This window comes from Agelaius tricolor, unplaced genomic scaffold (assembly GCF_023055355.1).
Source record: "Agelaius tricolor isolate 1412-34295 unplaced genomic scaffold, bAgeTri1.0.p SCAF_1, whole genome shotgun sequence".
Taxonomy (NCBI): Eukaryota; Metazoa; Chordata; class Aves; order Passeriformes; family Icteridae; genus Agelaius; species Agelaius tricolor.
This window is the reverse complement of record NW_027269261.1, coordinates 53,240,701-53,263,842: the sequence shown is the minus strand read 5'-3', so window position 1 is coordinate 53,263,842 and position 23,142 is coordinate 53,240,701. Positions and strand designations below refer to the sequence as shown.

The window sequence follows — 23,142 nt, the reverse complement described above, 5'->3', positions numbered from 1 at the left end:
TGTGAGTCAGCAGGAGCTGGAGCTAGGATGAATCGATCACAACTTTGTCTCCTGTGGAAATACCAGCTGCTGTCATATTTCTGTTGGAACTACATTGTGCATGCCTTCTAGCAATGGTCAAGCCATGGGTGAAAAAATTGTTTCTGGGATTGTCTCCCACTGTGCCTGCCTCTCTACAGAGACATACGGTTGACTTTATCATGAAATATTCTGTTGCTTTTTAGAAGTACATTTAAAGGGAATTTCCCATACAATAAGTTGCAAAATAAGCAATCTCTGGTAGTTACATTACAGGAAAAGTGCTGCGGAGAAAATTAAGCAAATATTTGGCCCTGGCCAATTCATTTTCTCCTAGACTTTTGCTTTCTTTAAAAATTGAATGGTAAGAGGGACCCAATTCTTCACTCAAGTCCACTATTTGACTCATATATTTCCAGCAACTCAATACCTCATTGCTGACAAGCCTGGGCTAAGTTTATCTCCTCTGGGAGGAAAGCAGACAAGTCACCCCTTCTTGTCTCCTTTGCAGGAAGTTCTTGTGCTGGTACCACTGCCCCCAGGGTGCTTGCAGAGGATGCTTCTGTACAGGTATCAATACAAACCCCAGCAGCCTCAGTCTCCCAGTATCTGCAGTCAAGGTGATAGATCTGTTCAAATGGATGTTATTGTAGGGGGATAGAATATAAGAAAATAAAAATAGTGTAGAAAGTAATCTTACCTCTAAGGAGTTGCAGCTGGGCCAATTATCAAAGATTAGGAACAGGCCTGACTTTTAACAGGCCACAGCTGTAACCAATGAGAAGAAGAGTGCTATAAAAGAGTGGGTGGCTGGTTGAGAAGAAGAAGAGTCAGTGTTCTGAGAAGTAGCCCAGAAGAAAATGCCAAGAAGGTATGAAACTTTTGTGATAAGGAGACAACAGTATGGAACCCCTGCAATAAGATGACAACAGCTGTTTCCTTCTTCCTGCATCTCCAGCAGTGAATAGGCCATCCCTTCTGGTGTGGAGCTGTGCCCAGAGTCAGGCACACACAGCTCTGTGGGTGCAGGATAACAATTCCAGTTGCCCAGTCTTCTCCAGCACCCTCTGTCTTCTCCAGCACCCACTGTGCCTCTCCATGGGCACCAGTTGGGGACACTCACTTTGGCCTGGGGACCTTCACACTCACCCTGGCCCCACTTGCCAACAAGAATGATTAGACACAAACTCAGCAGTTTTATTCAGGATTTGCTCCTGTCTGCTGGGAGAAGGTAGGTTGCTGGGTATTCTTATAGTCCTAAGCTACTTACATTTTCAATTATACCTCAGGAAGAAGTCTCGTAAAGGTTTTATGTGAAAATATAAAAAAGGCTTAAATAGTGAGACAAAGGGAGGGAAAAAATAGAGCAAGTGAGGATTTTTTTGGTAAAATTCCACCCAGTCTACTTTTTGAGCCCATAGAAATACCCCTGCAAGTCACCCCACAATGAAGTATCACATTTCATGAAAGACTCCCTGTTAGAGACAATGAATGATGGTGAAACAGCAGCAGACAAGATCCTTATTATCAGCCACCAGCTCTTTGATCATGCAATCTTGCTTTCCCCCTTGTCACTCTCTTCCAGCCCTGTCAGTTTTGGGGTTCAAAGCCCCTGGAACACAGACTGTTTTTCTTGGAACAATTTGTGCCAGTGCCTCTTAACACAACCTTTCCTTGTCTGGACTGATTTCTTGTCAAAATAATTGGCTCCTGCAATTTTGGTTTCATCCTTGCTGGAAGCATACAGAGAAGTGCTGCCTCTCAAACTTGGATTACTACTTCTGTGCACAGCACTTGCTTCTTCACCATAGGTGGCAGTGATGATCCAGAGTGCAGAACAGAGGTCTGAAAGGCAGCAGGCCAAAAATGCCATTCAACCAGCAGATGTAAACATAAGGCATGAACTCAGAACCAGATGGTTTGATGCTTGCCGGCTTTTACCAGAAAAAAAGAATAATAAATTATTTGTAAGTAAAATCAGAGTTATACCACATCTCCAAACCCGCTAGAGTTCATGCTGCTTCTCCATAAGAAGCACTGCAGCAACTGGAATCATTGCTTAAAATATCATGAGTGTGTGTCAGCACAGTGGAACCACAGCATTTCTAGCTAAAGCAAACCCTTTGAAGGAGGGTGGGTGGACTATCTCCACATTAGAAGGTGCTCCATCATTTTAGTGCTGCATGATGTTTGGCTACCTCTAGTACAAGTTCCTATGTAGTCATTCCATGCGCTATGTGTATAGAGACTTGACATTAACACAGGGAGCAGCAGCATCACAAGGAAGTTTAATCCTCACAGAAATGTTTTCCAAGGTCATGGATTTATAAGCACACTGTGCCAATTCTTGGGTAAAGGGGTAATAAGCCATGAATAGTATTCTAAAATTACAACAAGAAGAAATCCAACTTTCTAGCAGACTGTGACCTGTGATACACTAGAGTGTTCACTTCAGCCAGGGGCATGGGTGAAAATAGGAGGCAAATTAGAATACACAATGTAGTATAAAGGAGTTGCTTATTGCTTTTTATTTTATTGCTCATGAGCAGACAGTTTTGTGATCTATAGAACTTGCCAAATGGAGCAATAAAAGAAACATGTCGTGGATAGCCCCATTTACATAAGAGCGGGACAGAGAAAGGAGGTGCTGTTGTCCCCTCTAAAAACACCTTCACACTTGGGGAGAACATGGACAGGTACCATCAAAGATCAAAAGAGAAGCTGCCAAAGGATGTAACTGGTTTTGCCACTGGAGCTGGGAATTGTCTCAAGGGCTCACAAACCTGTGGTGACACTGCTGCCGTCTCCATTACAAGTGGTTTTGTTTAATGGGTTTCCTAATTCATAGGGACAATTCAGACAGCTTAAGCCTTAGATGGCCAAAGGATTTCATAGCCCTTTATGGGCAACAAATGAACCTTACAACTCACTGAGATTGTTATCTAGCCTAGTTCTGCATACAGATCAGCTCAGCTACATCAGAGGTTTTTGAACACTATGAATTGATGAGAAATCAGGATCATAAGCTGAAATCCTCCTCCCAGTTTTGTTCTTCTGCCTGTTTTTCTTTCTCCTCTGTATTTTAGAAATATGTACCCTGTTTGCCTCAAAATAACAGGTAAGATGTAACAAAGAGTTTGTAAGGTCAAATCCTCAACCAGCATTCAAACCCAGCAGTCTTACTGAGTGCTAAATATGTCCTATTTACTTACAGAAAGACAAAAAATGACCACTTACTTCAAAAGCAAGGGGATTTCCATCCACAAATGGTTTCCTGTGTCTCTAACCCTTCCTGTGAATACATGATGTCATGCAGAAGGCTAAACTGATCACTTGCTATCCTCCCCGCCCCACAGCATTTCAGGCTTCAAGTTAAAGTCTCACCTCAGTGGAAAGCTCCAAGTTTCACTATAGCTCAAATATAAAGTTTGATGTTGCTACTGGATATTCCTCAGAGATGGACCATACAACAGAGAAGACCTCCAGTCCCCTTAAAACACAGTTTTTACTTGAAGGCATAGCCTGCAGCCACAGCTGCAGAACCTACATAATTCAGGGTAACAATTAACCACAGCTAGCTCATTACTTCTAAAATAATATTTCAAGTGCAAAGAAGTCATATAAATCCCCAAGAAACATGAAACAAGGCCTCCTGGTTTTGTTCACTACTGGTATGCTATGCATGACACAGGATCTCACTACGGTGCCATTCACCCCCATGAGATGCCTCCCCCAGCCTTTTGGCACCTCACATTGGCATTCACACTCTAAGAACAAGTGTGCAAGACTTGTCTGTTTTAAGGTGAGATGCCTGTCCGAGCAGGACAGAGCTGACTAGGAGCTCTGGGGGAAGGGATGTTGCTGATCTCACTCCTTAAAGGAAATCCCCCCCCTGCCAAATGCATCACTTGGGAGCACTTCTGTTTCCACAGCTTCTTTCTTCCTGATACTCCTGATACAAGTTTCTTGCTGGTTTTATACTTGCTTCCCCACCCCCCCTCCCGCTCCCCCCCTAAAGTTATTTCCAAGCCTTCCTATTTTTTAAAAATTAGTTTCGTTACATCACTACTGTCTCCAGGCTTGATGTGTTTGGCCCAAAGTCGATGTGTGCAGCAAAGCTGGAGCCCAGGATCTGCCAATGGAGGCTGCTGGCTGCCCTCCCCTGCCCAGAGCAGCAGGCAGCCTTGCAGCTGAATACCTGCAGACAGCCTGTCACAAACAGCTGATGCCAAAATAGGCAAGAAATACAACTAGAACTGTCCTGTTGTGCCCTACACAGATGGATGAATATTTTATTGTTATTCCAGGAAAGGCTTTTAAAAGAACACACGAGACAACAATTATGTGGAGTTGTCTCGGTACAAGAATAAAAATAAGAGCAATCTAACACTTAAAGGAAAGGACTTTTAAAATGAAAACATTGTTTCTAAACCCCACAAAATGGCATCGACCATAACAGCTAAAAATGTATGCAGGTGACTTATTAGCAACACTGATCTTTTTAAATGACAGTTTTGGCCAGAAAGTAATTTTAATGATGGCAGAGGAGAAGAGTGATGAATTACAGAGATATTTCTGTTGTGCAGAGCAGAAGATGGAGTTTTGCCCAACAATTATCCATGGTCTGACTTTGAAAGTCTCTTCAGCAGCTTGATGAGTTTAATAACAGAGGCCTGATTCACTGACACTGATACTAAATTTCTAACACTCAGTAGCTAAAACACGCAGCTTTGCTAATATTCTGCAGTTCTGTATTGCCAGAAATAGCATCTCTCCAGGAAGAATTCGGGCAGGTATCCAGTTTATATACATCAGTGTGTTTACATTTTAGTTGGCAGACTGCTGAAGAACAAATTAATCAGGCAGTTGGGCTTAGGCATGCAAATAATCCTGCTGCTCTCTGATCTCATAAGTGCCCAGATGACACCACAAGGGTTTTCAAAGGTGCTCTCCGATCCCTCCAGATGTCTGAGGGACAGGACAGATATACTGAGGTATTCAGCTGCACAGTCCCCACACTGGCATCCCAGTTAGGGATCATGAGCCCTAAACATTCCTGAGACCTGGCTGTGTTTACCCAGCATCCTGTGGGATCTTTGGAAATTATGTATTCCCAATACCACTCAAAATATGTAAGTGGCAGGACTCTTAGAAGAGCTGCCTGGAGAAGGGAGGGTGTCCATACCCCACGTGGGGCTGAAGCCCTCTGGGGGTTTGGAGCAAGCTGACCACAGTCAGCAGGAATATCACTGGTAACCATGGAAGAAACTGGATCACAGCCTTAAACTCTGCCATGATGTCTTCAATATGGCTTAGTTTCATCTGTTGCTGGGTTGGTTCGTGGCTTTTTTTTTTTAACAACTGGATTTTAGTTATTGTCTGAAAGGATTATTTTAACCAATTTTAATGGTATATAGGTTGTTTTCTACAAAAGGAAAGCATCACTCACTGTTTCCACATGAGAAAAATAATATCTGGAGTTATTCAGCAAACTAATGTTGTAAGAAGTGTTGAGAATAGCTGGTAAGTTGTGCAGGCATCAAGTCTTACTTATTTTAACTTTTTTCAGATAGCAACCAAACTGGATTCTTCCTTAGGATAAAAACCAAAAACCAAAAACCAACAGAAAAACTAAACAAAAAACCCCAACCAACCAAAAAAAAAAAAGAAAAGGAAAATCTGTTTCTATGGTTTTCAGACACTAGCTTCCCTCTTCATCCCCCCAAAACTGGCCTTTAAATAAATATGACTCATTCCAGAACAGATTCTTATAGCTGGATTAAAGTGGTATCTCCATCAAGTCTTCAATAGTGTTAGTTGTTGACGGTGAGGAGTGTAAAAACCTGGAGGAATTAGCAGCTCTGCCTGCCAGGGTATCTCTTGCCCACAGATATTCTGTGTCAGAGAGCAGGAATCCTTCTCCTCCAGAAGAAAATTCTGCCTCGTCATGCAATATCAAACACAAGTCATTATTATTTATTGTGTTAAGGCTCCCTAAAAGCTAGCCAAAGCACCAAGTGCAAAGAGTATTGCTAATCTTATTTATTTCCGGAAATGAACATTTTACTAGGACCATGCCAGGTTTTTTTATATGCTGGCAATGTAATTTTCCATGATGTTACATTTTAAATTCTAGATTTTTTTTTTTTTGGTCCTGGAATTTATAGAAATTAAGGCAGCAAGACCCTTTTATCTGTTTGTCACAGAAGTTTATAATGATACATGTGAGCTGAGAATGACCTGGACAGCTTGGCAGACATAAGCAAGAGTTTTGCTTCTACTATTTAAAAAAAAAAATCAAACCAAACCACCCACAACCTCTCAAAAAATCACCAAAACCTACTGTAGAATAATCTTTGACACTGTAGAGATGATTGTCACTTTTAAGGTCAACATTAGACAAATCTGATGAGCTGAGCAGGTTTCAAAGGACACTGAATCTACTGCAGATTGTGTCTCTTAATACGTATTGTACTAGTACTAATAAATCTGTGAGATCTTGGCATATTCAAGTTTCACAGCAGTAAAAGCAGCATGCAAAATACCTGTCCCAAAAAACTCTCTTTTTTCTCTGCCTCATGACACAAGGTAATGCAAAAGGGGAATGCAAATAATGCATTTCATCACCGATGTAATGATTCTCCTCCTTAGAAACCGTGAAGAGCATTATTTGGGATGAAAATGCATGATCTAAAGTTGGAACATCAAAGAAAATAAAAAGTGCAAATATATTCCGTATTTTATGTACCACATATGAAAGAGAGTAAGGCATTATTCAGAGAAAACAGAGCCAGCTTAAAATAAGACAGATGGGAGCTAAATATTATCTACTTTTTGTTAGCTTTATTAGTTACCTATCCACACCTAGATCAAACTGTGAGAGATATTTCTTTCTGAAGTAAACGCATTTTCCCTTCCTGCCACATTTCCTGCATATAGCTTCCAAAATAACACTGAATACCTTAAAAAGGCAGATCCTACATTACAGTTTAGGTTCACATTTCCAGGAAACGGAGCAGAAAAAAATCAGACTGTTAAGGGGTTAACAACTTAAGTGTGTCACATTTTAGACATAAAGATTTGCTTTAATAAAGGACATTTAAAAGGAAGAAGCCACAGAGGCTAAAGAAACACATCTCCTGCAGCGAGTGAGAGAGGATACAAACGAACCCCGGAGCTGCACTATGAGGAATGAGGATCTGTTTTATTCCACTTACCGGTATTGTCCATTATTCCCTTTATTCCCTCTCGGCATTCAAAAAGCACAGTTCCCCAGAAAAGCAGCCGGCACGGTCTCAGGCTCGCTAATGAAGCTGGCTGCCCTTCTCCTGGTTATTAGACCTTGCTGGCAGTCAGAGCATACTTCATGTACTGACTGCAGTAGACATCACCAGGAAATTTATATCTCCAAGGATGACAAACAGCCATTAGCTCCATTATAGGCTGATTAAGATTGTGTGAGCCTATCAAGTAGATACGTAAATCCCCCAGGGTTTTACATCCATGGGGGGAAAACAAAAGAACTCCTAGCCTGTAATACTGAATATTTGTTTCTGAAAAGTAAAAGTAATGCTGACGAGGAGAGGTTTAATGGGTAGGAAGGCAAAACCTTAAATACAGAAGGGATTTATTACCGAGCAAAGGGCTGTTATTTATCAGTGACGCAACAGCAAAAGTTTTAGGGAGGAAAAAAAAGGGGGAGGAATCTGTGGCTGACAAAGTGTTAGGTTAGGCTACAATTTGAGCCATTAGCTTTCTTTGTGCTTTAAATCCTGCAAGTTCTGCACCTGATGTTCTCTACATCAGGTGTTCTCCTTTTTCTGAGAAACACAGTAGACGTGCTTATCTGTGAATGCATATCAATATATTAATTGCCTGGAAACATACATTATTATAGTGATCAAAGCTGAATGTAAGGAAAGGGTGAAAAGTAACTACAGGGCTTTACTTCTTTTAAAGTCAAAGTAAAAAACACTGGATGCTGGAGGGATTGGACTCAGCAAAATCTGAGTAACATGCTGAAATGAAGAGGTATTAATTCGAAATTTTCCATATCACCTGAGACTCTGAAGAACAGGCTTTTCCCCCACAGAAGTAAACAAACAAGCAAACAAAGTATAGACTCATAAAAATTTCCTTGTACCAGGATATTAAGAACTGGTTTCATGCCCTGTTTTGGAACTGATTGCTGTGTAACCCTAAACTAGGCATTTTGTGCTACACTGTTTGCTCAGTGGTGACAGGGGCACCATCACACACATGGCCTTTAGTGAAAGAGAATGTCACAAAGTACTGACACTTCATAAATGCTGCACAGTATTCTCTCAATATTTGTACCTTCCATTAGATAATTCACTCCAATCCTCTTTATTGCAATGGAGAAGGAAAACAGTTTTTTTATGTCTCCATTATATTGACCCTCTGCCTCACAGCATCACATGAGCAACAGAATATATTTTCAATTCATTGTCCCTTAAATGTCCTTTTGATGTAATCTGTCTTTTAAAAATTTTAAATAAAAAGAGTGTTGCAGCCCCGATCTATTTACACTGATTAAGAAGTAGAAAGAATCAATGGCTGAGAGCTAAAGTCATCAGCAAGAATGGAGAATATCTAGGGCACACTGGATATATTTTGTATTTCCAGAAAGGAAGCGCTTGGAGGGCTAAGGAGAGACTAAAGATTAGAGATCTGTCACACTTCATATTAAGCTTCTATTTATAAGTTGCTTATGAAGAGCTTATAAAAAATAGAAGTTAGCATAAGCATGTTGCATTAGTACATGCCACAGATAGCTACAACCACACTAATACAAAGGGTTAAAGATGACCAGTAAGGAGCTTATTCATTTGCTAGATCCTGTATCAGTTAATGGCAATTGATTAATGTGCCAATTTGGGTAATTGGTTAATGTGCATTTGGTGAAATCTAGTTGCAGAGGAGCACTAAACTGGAGGCTGTGTGATGACCATCTGATAAAGGCAAGCACTTTTCTCCAGCTCCTCTGTGGGAAAGAGCTGCCTGTAGAGTGCTGGGTTCCTGCAGAAAAGAGAAAAAGTGCAGGGTCTTGGTGTGTCTTTAAAGCCATATGAGTCCTGGAGAGAGCTAGGGGATGTACTGCAGAGCTGGCAGACTGCTCAGGAGAGAAAGGCAGAGGATTGTGCCTTTGTGCTAGGATGCTACTGTTCTGCTAGGGAGCCAACCCAGGGAACAGCAAGCTGCCTGTGTGAAAAGAAGAGATGGCTTGGTTTGGAGATGGGGCTCTGCAGAACCGCAAATCCTACAGGTGCCTGAGCTCAAACAGCACTGTGGGATGGTGACAAAGCCTCTGCAGGGCAGAAGGACAGATATCTTATATCTCACCATGTATGCTAATATCTTGTGCTGACTGAAACTGAGAGAAATTGGTTTTGAATCCAACTTGTTTGCTTTGAGTTTCACTGGAAGTTGGAAATGGGGAGCTCCGCACTTGAGAGGCTGCCAGACAAGGGTGCAGCTCTAGGAAACCAGTCCTGGCCCTTGTGGCTGGGGAATACAGCTGGTAACTCCCCCTGCCAGAGACCCCAAAGGAAGATGCAAAGCTGCACCTACACAGACCTCAAGGAAGTGAAGAGCTCCAGAGAGTGACTGTTTCTATCTGCAGAGCACTCCTAGAGTGCATGCCATGGCTGAACCTCAACTGCAGGGCAGGTGGCCTTCATGGTGTCCTGCAGGGTGCTGGTCCCCCAGTCACACAGATGAGAAGACCTACAGGAGCACACCACAGCTCCCTTCCTGCCCACATGCACAGGTTTCCTTCCAAGGATGCCCTGGAAGAAGAGAATGTGTACCCAGTCCCTGCCTGACATGCAATTCAGATTCACAGCTTCAGGTCAGCTAAGAATCAGGATTGTAAGGTGCTAGCTAGAGTGTGGGAAGTCCCAGTTGCAACAGCTTGATAAACATTGAGTTTGGGTGTGTGACATGGCTGTGTGACAGAACTGTTAATGAAATTAACTGTTATTGGAATTTTTTAACTCTTGAAAGCTAACTATAAATGGAAATTTCATAAGACATGTGATATAAATAGCCATTTAACAGGACGTATCTCACCAGGGAGCTTAAAAAAAGAGAAAGCTTTACAAAATATGTGAATTAGGGTGGACTTTAAACAAATTATAGGTAATTAGATTATTTCATAGAAATCAACAGATAGGTACAATCAGATGCCATTGTTACAGGATTAAAGCAATGTTGGCCTGACTGAACATGGGAGAAAGAAAGCTACAGATAAGAGATGGAATTCAACAAGGAGAATGTGATTGTTACTTAGAAGTAAAATATACATATACTGCAGGCATACATTTACTTAATTTGTGAGTACAGAGCAACCCCATCACCATACACAGCTGCATGACACCAAAATGGCTCAGTCTTTTTAAAGACAATTTTAGGTAAAGGCTAAGAAGATCAGATCTGCACAGGTGCAAAGCTCTCTGTTCATCTTGTAAAAATATCATACTCCACCCGACTGCATCCTGGTTTTCTTCACCTTTGAGGCTGTCCTATCTAACAACCCATTTCAGCCATATGCACTGAAGACCTGGGCTCAACTCCTTGCTCATCCTGACTTTGTGCAGGCTCCTCCAACATCTGACCTAGGAACAGCTTGTACCATGCTCGCTTCCCACACCTCAGCTGTGAGGATAAACACACTGGAGGTTGTGTGAGACCCCAGTGCAGAGCTAGGAGCCGATGAAGTCACTAACCCAGATAATCAGGGCCAACCCCTGGAGAAGAAAGCATTACAGGGTACATTAGTAGCACTGCTAATTACACAAACCCTAACGATCCCGCTCTCCAATATACCTGATGTACACAGCCTGCTGCAGCAATGACATTTCCCTCCCAGGAAAATCAATGAGGATTCACAGAGGCACAGAAATCTGCACAGGTAAGCAGCAAACAGAGAAATCAGGGTAAACAGAGACCTCAGTGCCCAGCCATCAAAAACACTCACAGTTGACAAACCTGCAGAATCCATGGACAGCTTCAGCTGTGGTGTTCCCAATCATGACAGAGATGCCTAAGAACACATTTAGAAAATGTGAAATCTGGCTCTGTTCAGTGCACATTTGTCACTGCAAAGATCTGATTCTGTGAGATGCCATTTCGGGCAAAATGTTTCACTTCCCTTTCACTGTGTCTGTTTCTTCCCACACAGAAATCATCAGGCAGGTGTCTCTGGGATAAGCTATACTTGTTTTTAGATGCTGTGGGTTTGAATAGTGATCGTCAATACTCTAAATAGACAACTTAATGCAATTCTTGTAAGTATCCACCAAGCCCCAGGGCAACAGCTGTGCTGAGTACAATGGGTCTGTAGCCCTCCAGAAGGTATTTCCTTCTCTGAAGTGCCTGTCCATGGTGACGTTGCATGTCCCCATGGTGAGGTGGTTTCACTGGGAGGGAAGGAAGGACACTTTGAGAAAGTAAGGGAATGACAGCAAAAGATCTGCACTCTGCTACAGACATATCCCAGTATTTCAGTCAGTAACAGAGATTGATGCTTGTCACAATGTGGCTTTGCTCCTCAAGAGCTGCACCAAAATCCAGAATTAGTATATCTATTAATACAAAGTTGCTAGATACACATTCTTCAGGCTTTATGTGTATGAAAACCGTCTCTGGCACGCTCTTGAAAATTGCTAGGCAAAAGGGAAAACCTCTTGAGTATATGCTGGGCAGTATGCATGGAATAGGCTTCCCTGGGTAAGGGCTGAGGATTTGCCAAAGTGCAGAATCAACCTCTAGCAGAAGCCTTCCCTAAACCTCACGAACATTTCTCAGCATTGTTGGGAACAGGTTTTGCCAAATGCCTTTCCCCTGCCTTACAGAGGCAGGAGATTTGAGAGCAGGACAGTTACAAGGATGCTCTTTCCTGGGAAGAAGCTCCAGTTCAATTTGGGAATGTCGTTAATACCAGCTGTAAGTGCAGAGAGTGCTTTGTTTTGCTGAGCAAAGAGCAGGAGCCTCTTGTTCCCCAGGAAGACTTTATCCTTGAACAGCCTGGGCAGATGCAGTGGCTCTGACTCTTGCTGAAAGCTGCAAGGGGAGAAGCAGCACCTCTGAAGTCAACAGATTTAAACTGAGAAAACAAGCAGAGAGTGGGATCGAGACAGCAATATGGGGTCGTTGTAGGTGGGGAGTTTCACAGCACAGATGGATTTTCAGAGGGAGCAAAAAGGGCCTGGGTGTATGTTGAGCTTGGTGCAGAGAGAGTGGCAGGGCTGAGTGAGAGGAGATAGAGGAAGTGCAAAGGGAAAGCAGGGACATGGGGACAGGTCAAGAAATCTGTTTCAGCATATCATAAAGAGGGCAGCTCAGCAGGAGATAAAAGCACAGACAAGAAAAACATCTCTAAATACTTCATTATTTAAGGAAATGGTAACTTTTTTTCTTTATCCTGGATTTTAGTGAATTCATGTCTACAAAGCAGTATGGTGTGTGTTTAGTTTGAAATACCTGGAAAAATAAACACAAGTTTTTCCTCTATAGCTTTCTCACTGATTCCTTTATGGAGGCTTTGCATGTGCCTAACTGCCTACCCAGCCCTGGAAATCTTAAGAGGATTTCTTGGATTTGGATATGCTTGAATGAATTGTTCCTGGCATGGCCAAAAGTAAATATATATTAACTATGTGCTGGTGTCACCATGAGCACAGCTGCACAGCTGGTGATGGGGGCCTCACAAACATGATGGCTAATGGCTTCAAGCATTTTTACTACTATTAAACCAGCTCAGAGCTATTGGCAGGCTGTCTGCCTTCAGAAAACAATTTCATCTACTCAGAGTCAGGTCTAAATGACATGCTGGTAAAAATGCCTCAAGTCTCAGACCTGTCTGTGCTCCATCCTGCTTGTAGCCAGCCATTACTGCTGCATCACTTGCCCTTCTTCCCTTGTCTTGCCCTCTCATGAGCACACATCCACACATAACCCAAGCTGTGGTTATTCCTCTGTGCCCTGCCCTTCCTGCAAGTCAGACTCTCAGCCCTGTACCAGCTTGTGCAGAGCCAAGGGTGGCTGCTACAGAGGGAAGTTCTGTAGATCTGAAACTGCCACACGTCTTCCACTGAACTGCCAAGCATTTGCTGTCAGAATCAAAATATGCCCTTCTGTTTGCTTTTTAAAGTCTCCCAAAATTGGAAATTACTTTGAAAGGCAAATGGCTACCAAAGGGGTTAGGGCTATGATTTGGGAGGGTCCAGAAGATGTATTTTCCTCTCTGTCAGAAAACTGGGTAAGTGTTCCAGGTGAAAGGCTACAAGCCCTGGGCAGCCATTCATAGTGCTTGGTGTGGGTGTTCATGCATTAATATAACATATTGCTCACATAAATGAATTCTGTCAAGCAAACTGAAATAACCTCTCTCCCTTTCTCTTTAAATATCACAAACAAATGCTTTGAAACAAGTTACTATTCCTATGGAAACAGAGATGAGCTCCAATCAAAACCTTACCTCATGGCATGGCCTTTGCTACCCAGAATGCTAAGCTAAATCAGGTATAGAAAATAGGGAAAATCCATTCAAAATAGGAATTTTTAAGTGTAATTTTAAGGTATCAGGCTCCTATAATCCTCAGTATTATATTATTATAACAAGGATTAAAAAATTTGCTTCCACATGTCCACAGAAAGAATTCCACACTGAAACTCCATTTTATGAGCTGTAGGCTTTTCACACCTGAGCCAGACAGTTACAGAGCCTGTTACAAAACATTCTGACTTTGGAAATCTAGTAACATCTTTAAATGTTCTGAAACCATTCCGATATTTGGCCAGATGGAGTGTTTGTCTCAGACCAGATTTGCTCCAAAGGGGCCAAGCTGAACCTCTGCATGAAGACACAGCCAGTTTTGGGTCCCACTTGGCCTCTGTCTTGGTCACACTGAGGCTGCTGGGGTGACAGCTCCATCTCAGCATTTGGCTTGTTTTACAACAAGCAAAACTTCTTCAGCCTTCTACTGCAATGTAAAAAATGAACACACTTTTGAGTCATTGGGGCCAGGGCACCAAGAAGAAACAAAATGCCTTTTACTCTGTCAGTGGAAGTTGCAACAAAAAAACTGGTGAAAAACTGTGACTAAGCATGTTCAAGTAAAAACATGTATCTTTTGCAACAGCAAATGTGATTAAGTTACCAAGGCTATCGTGGATTTTCTGTCTCTGGAGGTCATCACATCAGGACTAGATGTCTTTCTGGATGAAACACAAATCACTGAGCTCAACAAAAGTGTTAATGGTCATAATTTAAGGGCTTGTATCACACAAGTCAGACCTAATAACCCCTCTGGCATTAGTGCCATGAATCCATGTAAAAAGGTCAGTCTTCATTATCCTTGCTGAAGTGAAATGTCAGACTTTTATCAGCCTTAATGACTGCATACAATAGATTTATAGAACATTTTACCCTGCTCCTTATCTCAGGACCTTATTCTTACCTTCTGCCCTCCACTTTTTTTTTTTCCTCTTGTGTCTTCTGTAGATTTTTCTCTTGCAATCTTATGTATAATAAAAAGAGAGGGACTTTAACCTCATTGAAAGGCATAACCATGGCTCTATTTATATATTCTCTTAAAATCTGCTAATAGATAATCCAGTAAAGAAAAAAACAAGGAAAAACAATATATCCTGGTCTGAGGATCTGAAGTGATACCAACTTACAGTGAAGCCAACAGCAAAGCTTCCACTTAGTCAGGCCAAAACTTTGGACATAAAACATGTGGCCACATTTATGTTAAAGACAGGGAAGATTCTGGGTGTTTCAGTTTGTTTTAAGTGGTGTGAGTGAAAATACATCAATAAAGTCTTAGGCAATGGAATAGAAGACTGCATTTAAGATATTTATTGGCATTTTTCTTAACCCTGTCTCCCAGCTGAAGAAAAATTTAGGCAAGGAAGAGCTAGATAATGATCACTTAAATGTCAAATGCCACCCTTAGGAAAATGAACAAATAAATACCAAGAAAGAAAAAGCTTTTCAGACTCCAAAGGCTGACAAACAACTGCTGATGTGCAGTCATGTGCTGTACATTATGCACTGTACCTTTAGCCAGACAAACTTGACCGTCTCTTTGGAGGTTAATGCTTTGTAACTTGATTTTTGAGACACAAATCCAAGCAGACATAAACTGGAATCAGAGAACACATTTGAGAAGATGCACTACAGAGAGATATAACTTCAGCTTGTTACCTTGCTGTCTCTTCCCTCCTGGTGTTGCTAGTTATCATATAGATCTTGCCCCTAACCTGTATTGCTTTCAAACTCCATAGTGCACATTATTGAAGTAAAATCCATCATCCAGAAGTGACCATCAAATAAAGGATCACTCTCGGGTGCTGCCAGATATTCTGCAATAGTTGGAAAGGAGAATGGCAGAAGAGCCTAACTAAAGCAGAGTGAAAAACACCGATTGAGCATGTTTTCCTAAATGACTGTTAAAAATATCTCTTTATCTATATTTATCTATTAATTTACTCTATATTTTACCATGTTGGGACTGCACTCTCACTTAATTAATCACAACTTCTGTTCCACATGGAAGGGACTTGCTTTACATACCCACAGCCCAAGCTATGGCTGCGCACATGAGCAATCAGTATCTGTACAAGGTCTGATGGAATTACATCCCACCTCTTAAAGCTCAGGGTTACTCCTGCTCCAGTCCTTGGGGTTCCATGGAGTTGCAATGATTGCTTTTCTCCTTCACTGGCAGCAGCTCAAGCTGAATGGGCTGTGTAACTGCAAAGAGTGCCCAGCATGCCTGGTTGGGGTCTGTCTGTGTTCTGCCAGTAGAGACCCCTGAAACAAAACATCTTTTTTTCCCATATCTATTTCTCCTGCTCTTTCCTGACTCAGAGGGAGAGATTTATGACTGAGAGCTTTGTCTGCATGATCCACCTCCTCAAGGGATCCAGCTGGACTAGAATCACAGCTCCAGATATTATACAAGGTGCCTCACACTCCCCCCAAAGGATGTTTCTTTTAAACGACGAACAGTCAGAGACTGACTTCACCTATTAAAGCGCAGAAAGTGTGGTGAATTGATTGCTGGTGTATATGTATTTTAACTCTCAGCACTCTGGTCAGTTACAGGAATGTCTGATCAATTTGATTTCTGCTCAATTCCTGTCCTGAACTGCTCTAGGTGCCACATAGAGGACCACTTTAGCTTGTGCAGCTTGATGATATTCTAATACCAGCAACAGATGTCCAGATGCACCTCAAAGGTACTGAAAGGATGGGTATATTTTAATTATTATAAAATACATATTTACCTGCAGAAGCTCATTAACAACACCAGTTATTTTAATCTTATTTAGTAGCTAGTGTGCTTGCCAGAACTTACTGTAAACCGTGTGTGACAAACACAGAGTCTGGCTGATATCAGCAAAGTACTTCAGGCAAACTGGCAAGGTAGAGATGTGCCACATGCAGGTGTTGGGAAAACATGCATTAGAAAAAGTTTGCTGAATGAATAGACAAGGTGAATATTTTCCACTTCAGAATGTTACTGTGTCACCATAGGCTGTACTTTTGTTAGGCCACAGCTAGTCAGTATAGCAGAAGCGAAACCCTGGAGTCATTTTAGGTAATAATGCTGATAATTCAGCATCCCAAACCTTTTTATTCTGAGTCAAAACTCCAACTGTACTCCACATGTAGCACAGAGCCAGAGGATAAACTACTGTTTATTCAACAACATAAAAACTTCCAGTGCTGAAAGATGCACTACAATGAAATCAACAACACGTTGTAAATCTGGTTCAGACTGCTTGGTTGCTTTGCACAGAAGTGTGCATATCTGGGGAAGAAAGGCAGAAAGGCCAGAGAATTTCACCAAAGAGGCAACAGGGATGCCAGGGGAATTCTGGAAATGCACCCTGAGGAAAACCTATGGCCAAACACCAGCTGAAAAAGACTGTGCTGCTAACAGTGAAATTATGCCCTTTTGTTTGACTCCTGTTATTTTTGGGAAACAGACTTGGTGTATTGACAGAGGAAGAAATTGAAGACATTTCTATTATCAGTTTTTCATCCTAAGTGAAACAGCACATAAAGTTGTGTGAAAGTTCAAGAGGGGATCGAATCCACATGGCAAATTGGTTTTTGAAGTTTCTCTCCTTCCTTAGCTGTTACCCAAAACACCCTGTTTACTGTAACATGCCTTTCACCAAGGCATCCCTTCCCAGAGTGTCATGCAAGGCCATTTAATCCCTTTTGTGGCAAGCAAGTCAGTGCTCTTTTCCTGGGGTGGGAATAAGATGTAAAAAGAACCCCGAAGTGACATTTGTATGGCATTGTTCCTTTTCTTTTCCCCTTACAATAGCACCCACTGGCAGTTGCAGTGCCTATTTTGTGCACAATCTGGGATGCTGCAATTAACTTCTGAACACAGGTCTTTCCATAAAAGCATCAACAAAGGGGTAGGAAGGGAAATTATGTATCCTGCTTTATTTATTTCTAAAAATAACAACATTTCATCAAGAACATGATGCTTGAATTTGACTGGAGAGCATATTTAGATACGGCAGGGAAAGGTGCCCTCTTGAGAGCAAGAAGAAAAAGCTCACTAAAGCTGGTGGTTGAATATTTCAGAGCTATGTTGCCCTTCTCTTTGCATTGCAGGGTGGTGAGAAGTTTAAGCTTCTTTCCTTCACTAAGAAAGAGAATATTATAGAAGGATGCTGACAAAAAAGTATTTGAAATATTTTTATTTTGTAAATGAAATGTCAATTGAAATAGATAAACATTAAAGTGCTTAGCCAGAACATGAAGATTTTCTGCTATATATCTCCCACAGGTTTTTAAGCCCAAATCAGGAATGAAATCCCTTTGGAAGGAGGCCAAACAGTTAATCTGTTTAAAAGAAAGAATTTGGGTATTATGTTGTTCTAAGGCTGCAACAAGCAACATAGTAGACCACCCTACTAGTTGTATCTTTAGGTCAATGTTTTATCTGAATCCAAACCAGATTAGTGCATAATTTTAAAATTCATTTAAAAACCCAGATCAAACAATCAACCAACCAATGAAAAAGCCTAAACAAAAGAAGCAAAAAACCCCAAACAAAACAACAAAAAACTCCACACAAAATAAGAAAAACAACAACAACAACAACAAAACAACCAAAAAACCCCAACCAACCAACCAACCAACCAACCAACTAAGAAACTGTGTTTTTCATCCTGACGTAAGAATATGATCAATTACACATTTCAAGACCTGGATGGAATTACACAATGCTATCTCCCCCAGAGTCCAGGAATGAAGAATTTCTACCACGCTGCTCTGCAACAGAGCCTGCCCAAAGCTTTCAGAAAACCTGCAGCAATCCCAGATATTCTTGAGCCACCGGAGCTGAAACACACCAAGAATTTCTTGTGGATGCTGTGGAATGAAGGAACTTTGGCTCCTTAGTCTTGCAGGTGCTGCAATGGATGCTCAGGCATGGCAGGAAGAGTATGACAGCTCAAGACTTCTACTCACCTGGGACCTGGCTGAGAAGAGCTATTTAAAGGCTTTTTTTTCTTTTTTTTAAGTTTCTCCCTCTCTCTCCTTATTCATCTGCACATATATGTGGGAGATGGCCAGGACTTACAGATGTCATTTTCTTGACATGGATTACATTCTATCAAATGACACAGTCATTTTTCACTGAGTCATTTTTTATGTTCATTTCAGGCAGTATTGAATAAATAACAGAGAAATGTTTTGGTAAGTGAGTAAGAGTGCTCTTTTCATGTTTCATTTGGTGATATGTCATGGGAAAACTGCTTTAGCTTACTTTTAGTCATATATCGACTATCTATAATCTTTATTATTTCATGTAGAAAAAAATTTCTCTTGCATGTTTTCATGTATACCAGATGGACTGGTATACATGAAAACTTTGATGATATCTTTGATACTTATCAATTGTATATGAACCACTTAACATTACTGTGGGGTTATTTTCCATGACATACAGTCTAAAAGCAAAAATCTACCAGGCCCTCCTCCTCCAAGAATAAAAGAAAAGAAATTGAAAAAAGAAAAAAGGAAAACAAAAGATTTTTCCTGCCATAAAACTGTTTTGAGGTTGGAAAGAATGAGTGATGTCTCTCTTTTAGGCTTCTGGGGAAAGTCTTTCCAATGTTGGAATTTCCAGGCTGGAAGAAGGAATTAATATTTTCCACCTCACTCAGTCTAGTCAAGGGATTCTGCATCTGCCCTTAGAGCTGCATGTACCAAATCTAAATGTCTACCAGGCCAGGAAGCCATCAGGATACTTAAGTGCACAATGCTAATCAAGGCCTAGATGTATTTCTGAACACATTTTATTTAGATCCAACTGAATTTTGCTTTAGAAAATAGTACTTCATGTCCAGCACACACAGAAATTTTAGTCCAATTATTTTAATGATTTCTTTCTCAGAAGACTATGTAATATATGCAACTCAGACTGAGGGTCTGCCTTTGCAGACTGGCTGTGGACTGGGGTCAAAGCACTCTGCACAAATACTGGAAAACCTGGTGCTAATTAAAGCCTGATTCCCTCATAATGAATCAATATCCAAGTGTGCAACAAGCTGCTGGCAAAAAATAGGAGCTTCTGTTAGTTCCCAAACAACACAGACAACAGACCTTGCTCCCTCACTCCTCAGCAGTTTCTTTGACAGATCGATGCAGAACCCACAAGCCCTGACCAAAGTACATCAATACAACAGGGAGATCCAATTTCACCAGCACGACCGATAATGCCAAGCTTGCAGCATTACCTTGGCTGAGGGAAGAGCAATGGCTGATGATAACATTTTGGGTTGTTTAAATAGACATCTTATGGATTTAAAAAAAAAAAAAAAAAAAAAAAAAAAAAAAAAAAAAAAAAGGTGGGTGGGGAGAAGGGAGCATTAGGAAATTTAAAATGCTGACACATCGTCCCCATCCCATCCCATCCCATCCCATCCCATCCCATCCCATCCCATCCCATCCCACTCCAGCTTTGTGCCTTTAAAGACAGTTAAGGCACTGAAACTAATGAAGACCCTGCTGTGTCTTCCTCTGGGAAGGAGCAGAAACCAGGCAAAACCAGCTCAGGGCAATCCGCCGCTGCTCACTCCCTACAAACAAGCCTGTATTTCAGATCCTGTCTGTGGGCAGGTGCCTGAGCCAGGCAAAAAACCAGCACAGAGAGGCAGGTTCTGCAGCTCAGGAGGCAGGTTCTGCAGCTCAGCAGGTTCTGCAGCTCAGCATCACAACCACTCCATCTAGTGTATCAGCCCCGCACAGCAGCTCCTCCCTGGCACAGAACCTCTCCCCAGCCCAGGGCTCCCCAGCAGCCCCTGGCAGGGCAGGTGAAGGCTCCTAACCAGGCTGTGCAGGACACACATGATGGGAGGCACAGCAAATGGGTCTGAAGGCAGAGGGGGAATTTGGGAGCACATTCAGTGTGTGGCTGGGCTCAGGGGAAGCTCTTTGGATGGTGACAAGGCAAGATGCTGCAGTAATTACATTAAGGGTGCTCTTAACCCTAAAGTCCTATCAAAAATGACTAGAGTAAGGAAGATATAACAAAACAGGAGGCATAAGGGGGTTAAATCTACCTTATTGCTGGGCAATATATTCTGTTTTGGCCATATATTGATGAACATAAACATAGTCACAAAATCCAAAAAGCTTGGCTTTTCCAAATTTTTCCCATTTCCCTACCCCTGCAGGAAGGTCACTGAAGCTGTTGGGCCTTGTAGGACAGGAAATAGCACAAACAATAGCAGAAGAAAGCTCCATTACTTTACACCTTCATTACACAGGAAAAAAAAATGAAAAAGATTGCTCACATAAGTGATGCTTTCTTTAGGCAATTACTATAATGCAAACAAATTGTTTAAAGCCACCAACCTCGTCATTTGCTGTGGTTTGTCACTATTTTCAGATTCCTCCACAGACCTGTTGGAAAATCTCAGTCTATGGACAATTCTCATATCTATAGCAGAGCAGAACTGGAGCTGGTAAGGGTCCAGCATGTCATCTCTGCTGGCCACCATAGGCAGATGGACTCCTACAGTAATTGTTACTAGATGGAGAGCATCCCTACTTTTCCCACACTTGGTGGACATCATAATACAAAAGACCTGGAGAATAAAGATTTTCTACTGAACAGGAATCAGAGATGCTGAGCTAAAAGGTCATTTGTTGGAGATAAAGTGAAAGAAGCAGAGCAAAATCAATGGATTTTTCTAGATAAAGAAATCATTTGCTCTGTTTGTGGACATAAGGGCAGACTAACATAAAAAAAAGCTATCAAAATTTTCAGTAAAGTAATTTCTTCTGTTTCTGATGGGGATCTTTTACATTTTAAACCATTTCAAATATTCTTTGCTATATGAGTCAGTACTTTTTTGTCTTGATTTCTCCTGGCCCTTCCTACTCCTCTTGGTACCATAATAAAAGGCCTAGCTGTGTGGAGGGAGATAATACTGCTCACACCAGAGAAGAAGAGCTAGTAGACTCCTCTCTCCCACTCACATGCAGCAGAGGAAGGAGTCAAATGGAAACAATTATACCCCCCCCCCACGACCCATCCCCCACCTCCACCCCCCCCTCAATCACAGATAATCATGGACAATCCCATCCTCTTCCTCCCCCCCCCCCCCCCCCCCCCCCCACCCCACCCCCCCCCCATCCCTCTTTCTGTCCTTACTGAGTAACAAGGAGCCAAAGCAGGGCTCTCCTCCCATGAGGAGATCCTCTTCTCTGAAGGCTGGCTGCCTGCAGACTCCCACATCACCAAGTGGACCTTCATAGGGCTTTCACAGGATAAAGTTAGAAACTGCTGTGTATTTTTACCTACTCTGGAATTGCTGTAGATGCTTTGTGCTTGCTCTTTGTCTAATTTCCTTTGGAAAACAATCTCACATTTATTTTGATCCTTATTGACCCTGGCCAATCACAAAACCTGTTAATGCATCTCATCCCTGTTAATGCATCTCATCCCTGCTTGCATCAGGATTTTCTTAAGAGGCTGGAACTGAAAAATGCCAGTCTGCTCCCAAAGGGACTTTTGCCTTCTACAGGAATGTGATACTTAACTTCAGGTCACCTCATCTTTGTAAAGTGTTGTAAAGAATCCTTCCTGGGATAAAAGCTGCAGCAATCTATTCCAGCCCAAACCTTTACTTTGACCCTTTGAAGTCAATAGCTGCACTGCCAACCACAAGTGCACCAACATCATGAATCAAGCCTCCAGGAACATGGAGATGCAGTAGAAAGCATATTATAACTTCTCATGGAATAAAAAAAAAAAAAAAAAAAAAAAAAAAAAAAAAAAAAAAAAAAAAGCAATTTTTCTGCCTCTTTCTCCAAACCTCTGAATGCCCAAGCATGGGAGAATTGTGTTTTCAGAAGCTTTCAACACCAAAGAAGTCCAGCAGCCACAGGAAGGAAAAACCCCCACAACTGAGAATGTGACTGTAAGAGCCAAACCAAAACAATGTTAAGCACTGGAAAGTCACAATGAAGTCACAAGGCCAGACCCATGGCAGCAGCCTTCACTGGCAGTGCACTCCTGCCTTTCAAAGGGGCTGCACAGCACCTGACAGGGAAGCTTGGGTGGGATGCAGTCACAGTGATGGCTTGGCTGGACCCCTCTGGCTTAGCATCCTCACTGAAGGGTGCTTGGTCTACTGGAATTGCTGCATCTCCTCCTGCTCTCAAAGCCAATGCATTTGCAGAGAGATCAAAAAGTCTGTATTATCTACTCACACTACCTCAAATCATAGAAATGGGAGGGAAAGATGACAGCATAGATTTGAGAGGGAAAGGAAAGGGGTGCCCAGCCCCTTTTCCTTCCATGGCAATCTCAAAGTGCAGTGACTGAAGCCTGTTGCCCTGTTCAGAGCAAGGGTCCCTGTGGCCAGTTGTCAGCATTTCTCTTGGAGATACTCAATAGCCACTGAGCAGTTCCTTCCTTCCCTGTGGCTGTGTATCTGTATTTTCTAGCAGAGAAAGTAAGGCCCCACCAGTCTGGTATTTATATTTCAGTGGTTTAGAAAAATGTCACTTAAATGGACTGCACTGAACTGAGGCTGGGTAGCTATTTT

General features: G+C 41.9%; 1 protein-coding gene across 3 annotated transcripts in view; it reads right to left on the bottom strand.

The window, feature by feature from the left end:
* Positions 1-23,142, bottom strand: part of PHACTR2 (phosphatase and actin regulator 2) — a 131,956-nt gene that overhangs the window by 96,812 nt on the left and 12,002 nt on the right. Inside the window, exon 1 of one of the 3 annotated variants that reach the window (XM_071434376.1) lies at positions 7,236-7,699. The exons of the other annotated variants lie outside the window; for them this stretch is intronic. Coding sequence (XP_071290477.1) covers positions 7,236-7,248 — 13 coding nt within the window. The 5' untranslated portion in view covers positions 7,249-7,699. Of the gene's footprint in view, positions 1-7,235; positions 7,700-23,142 lie in introns of those variants that run through there. 3 annotated transcript variants of the gene reach the window in all.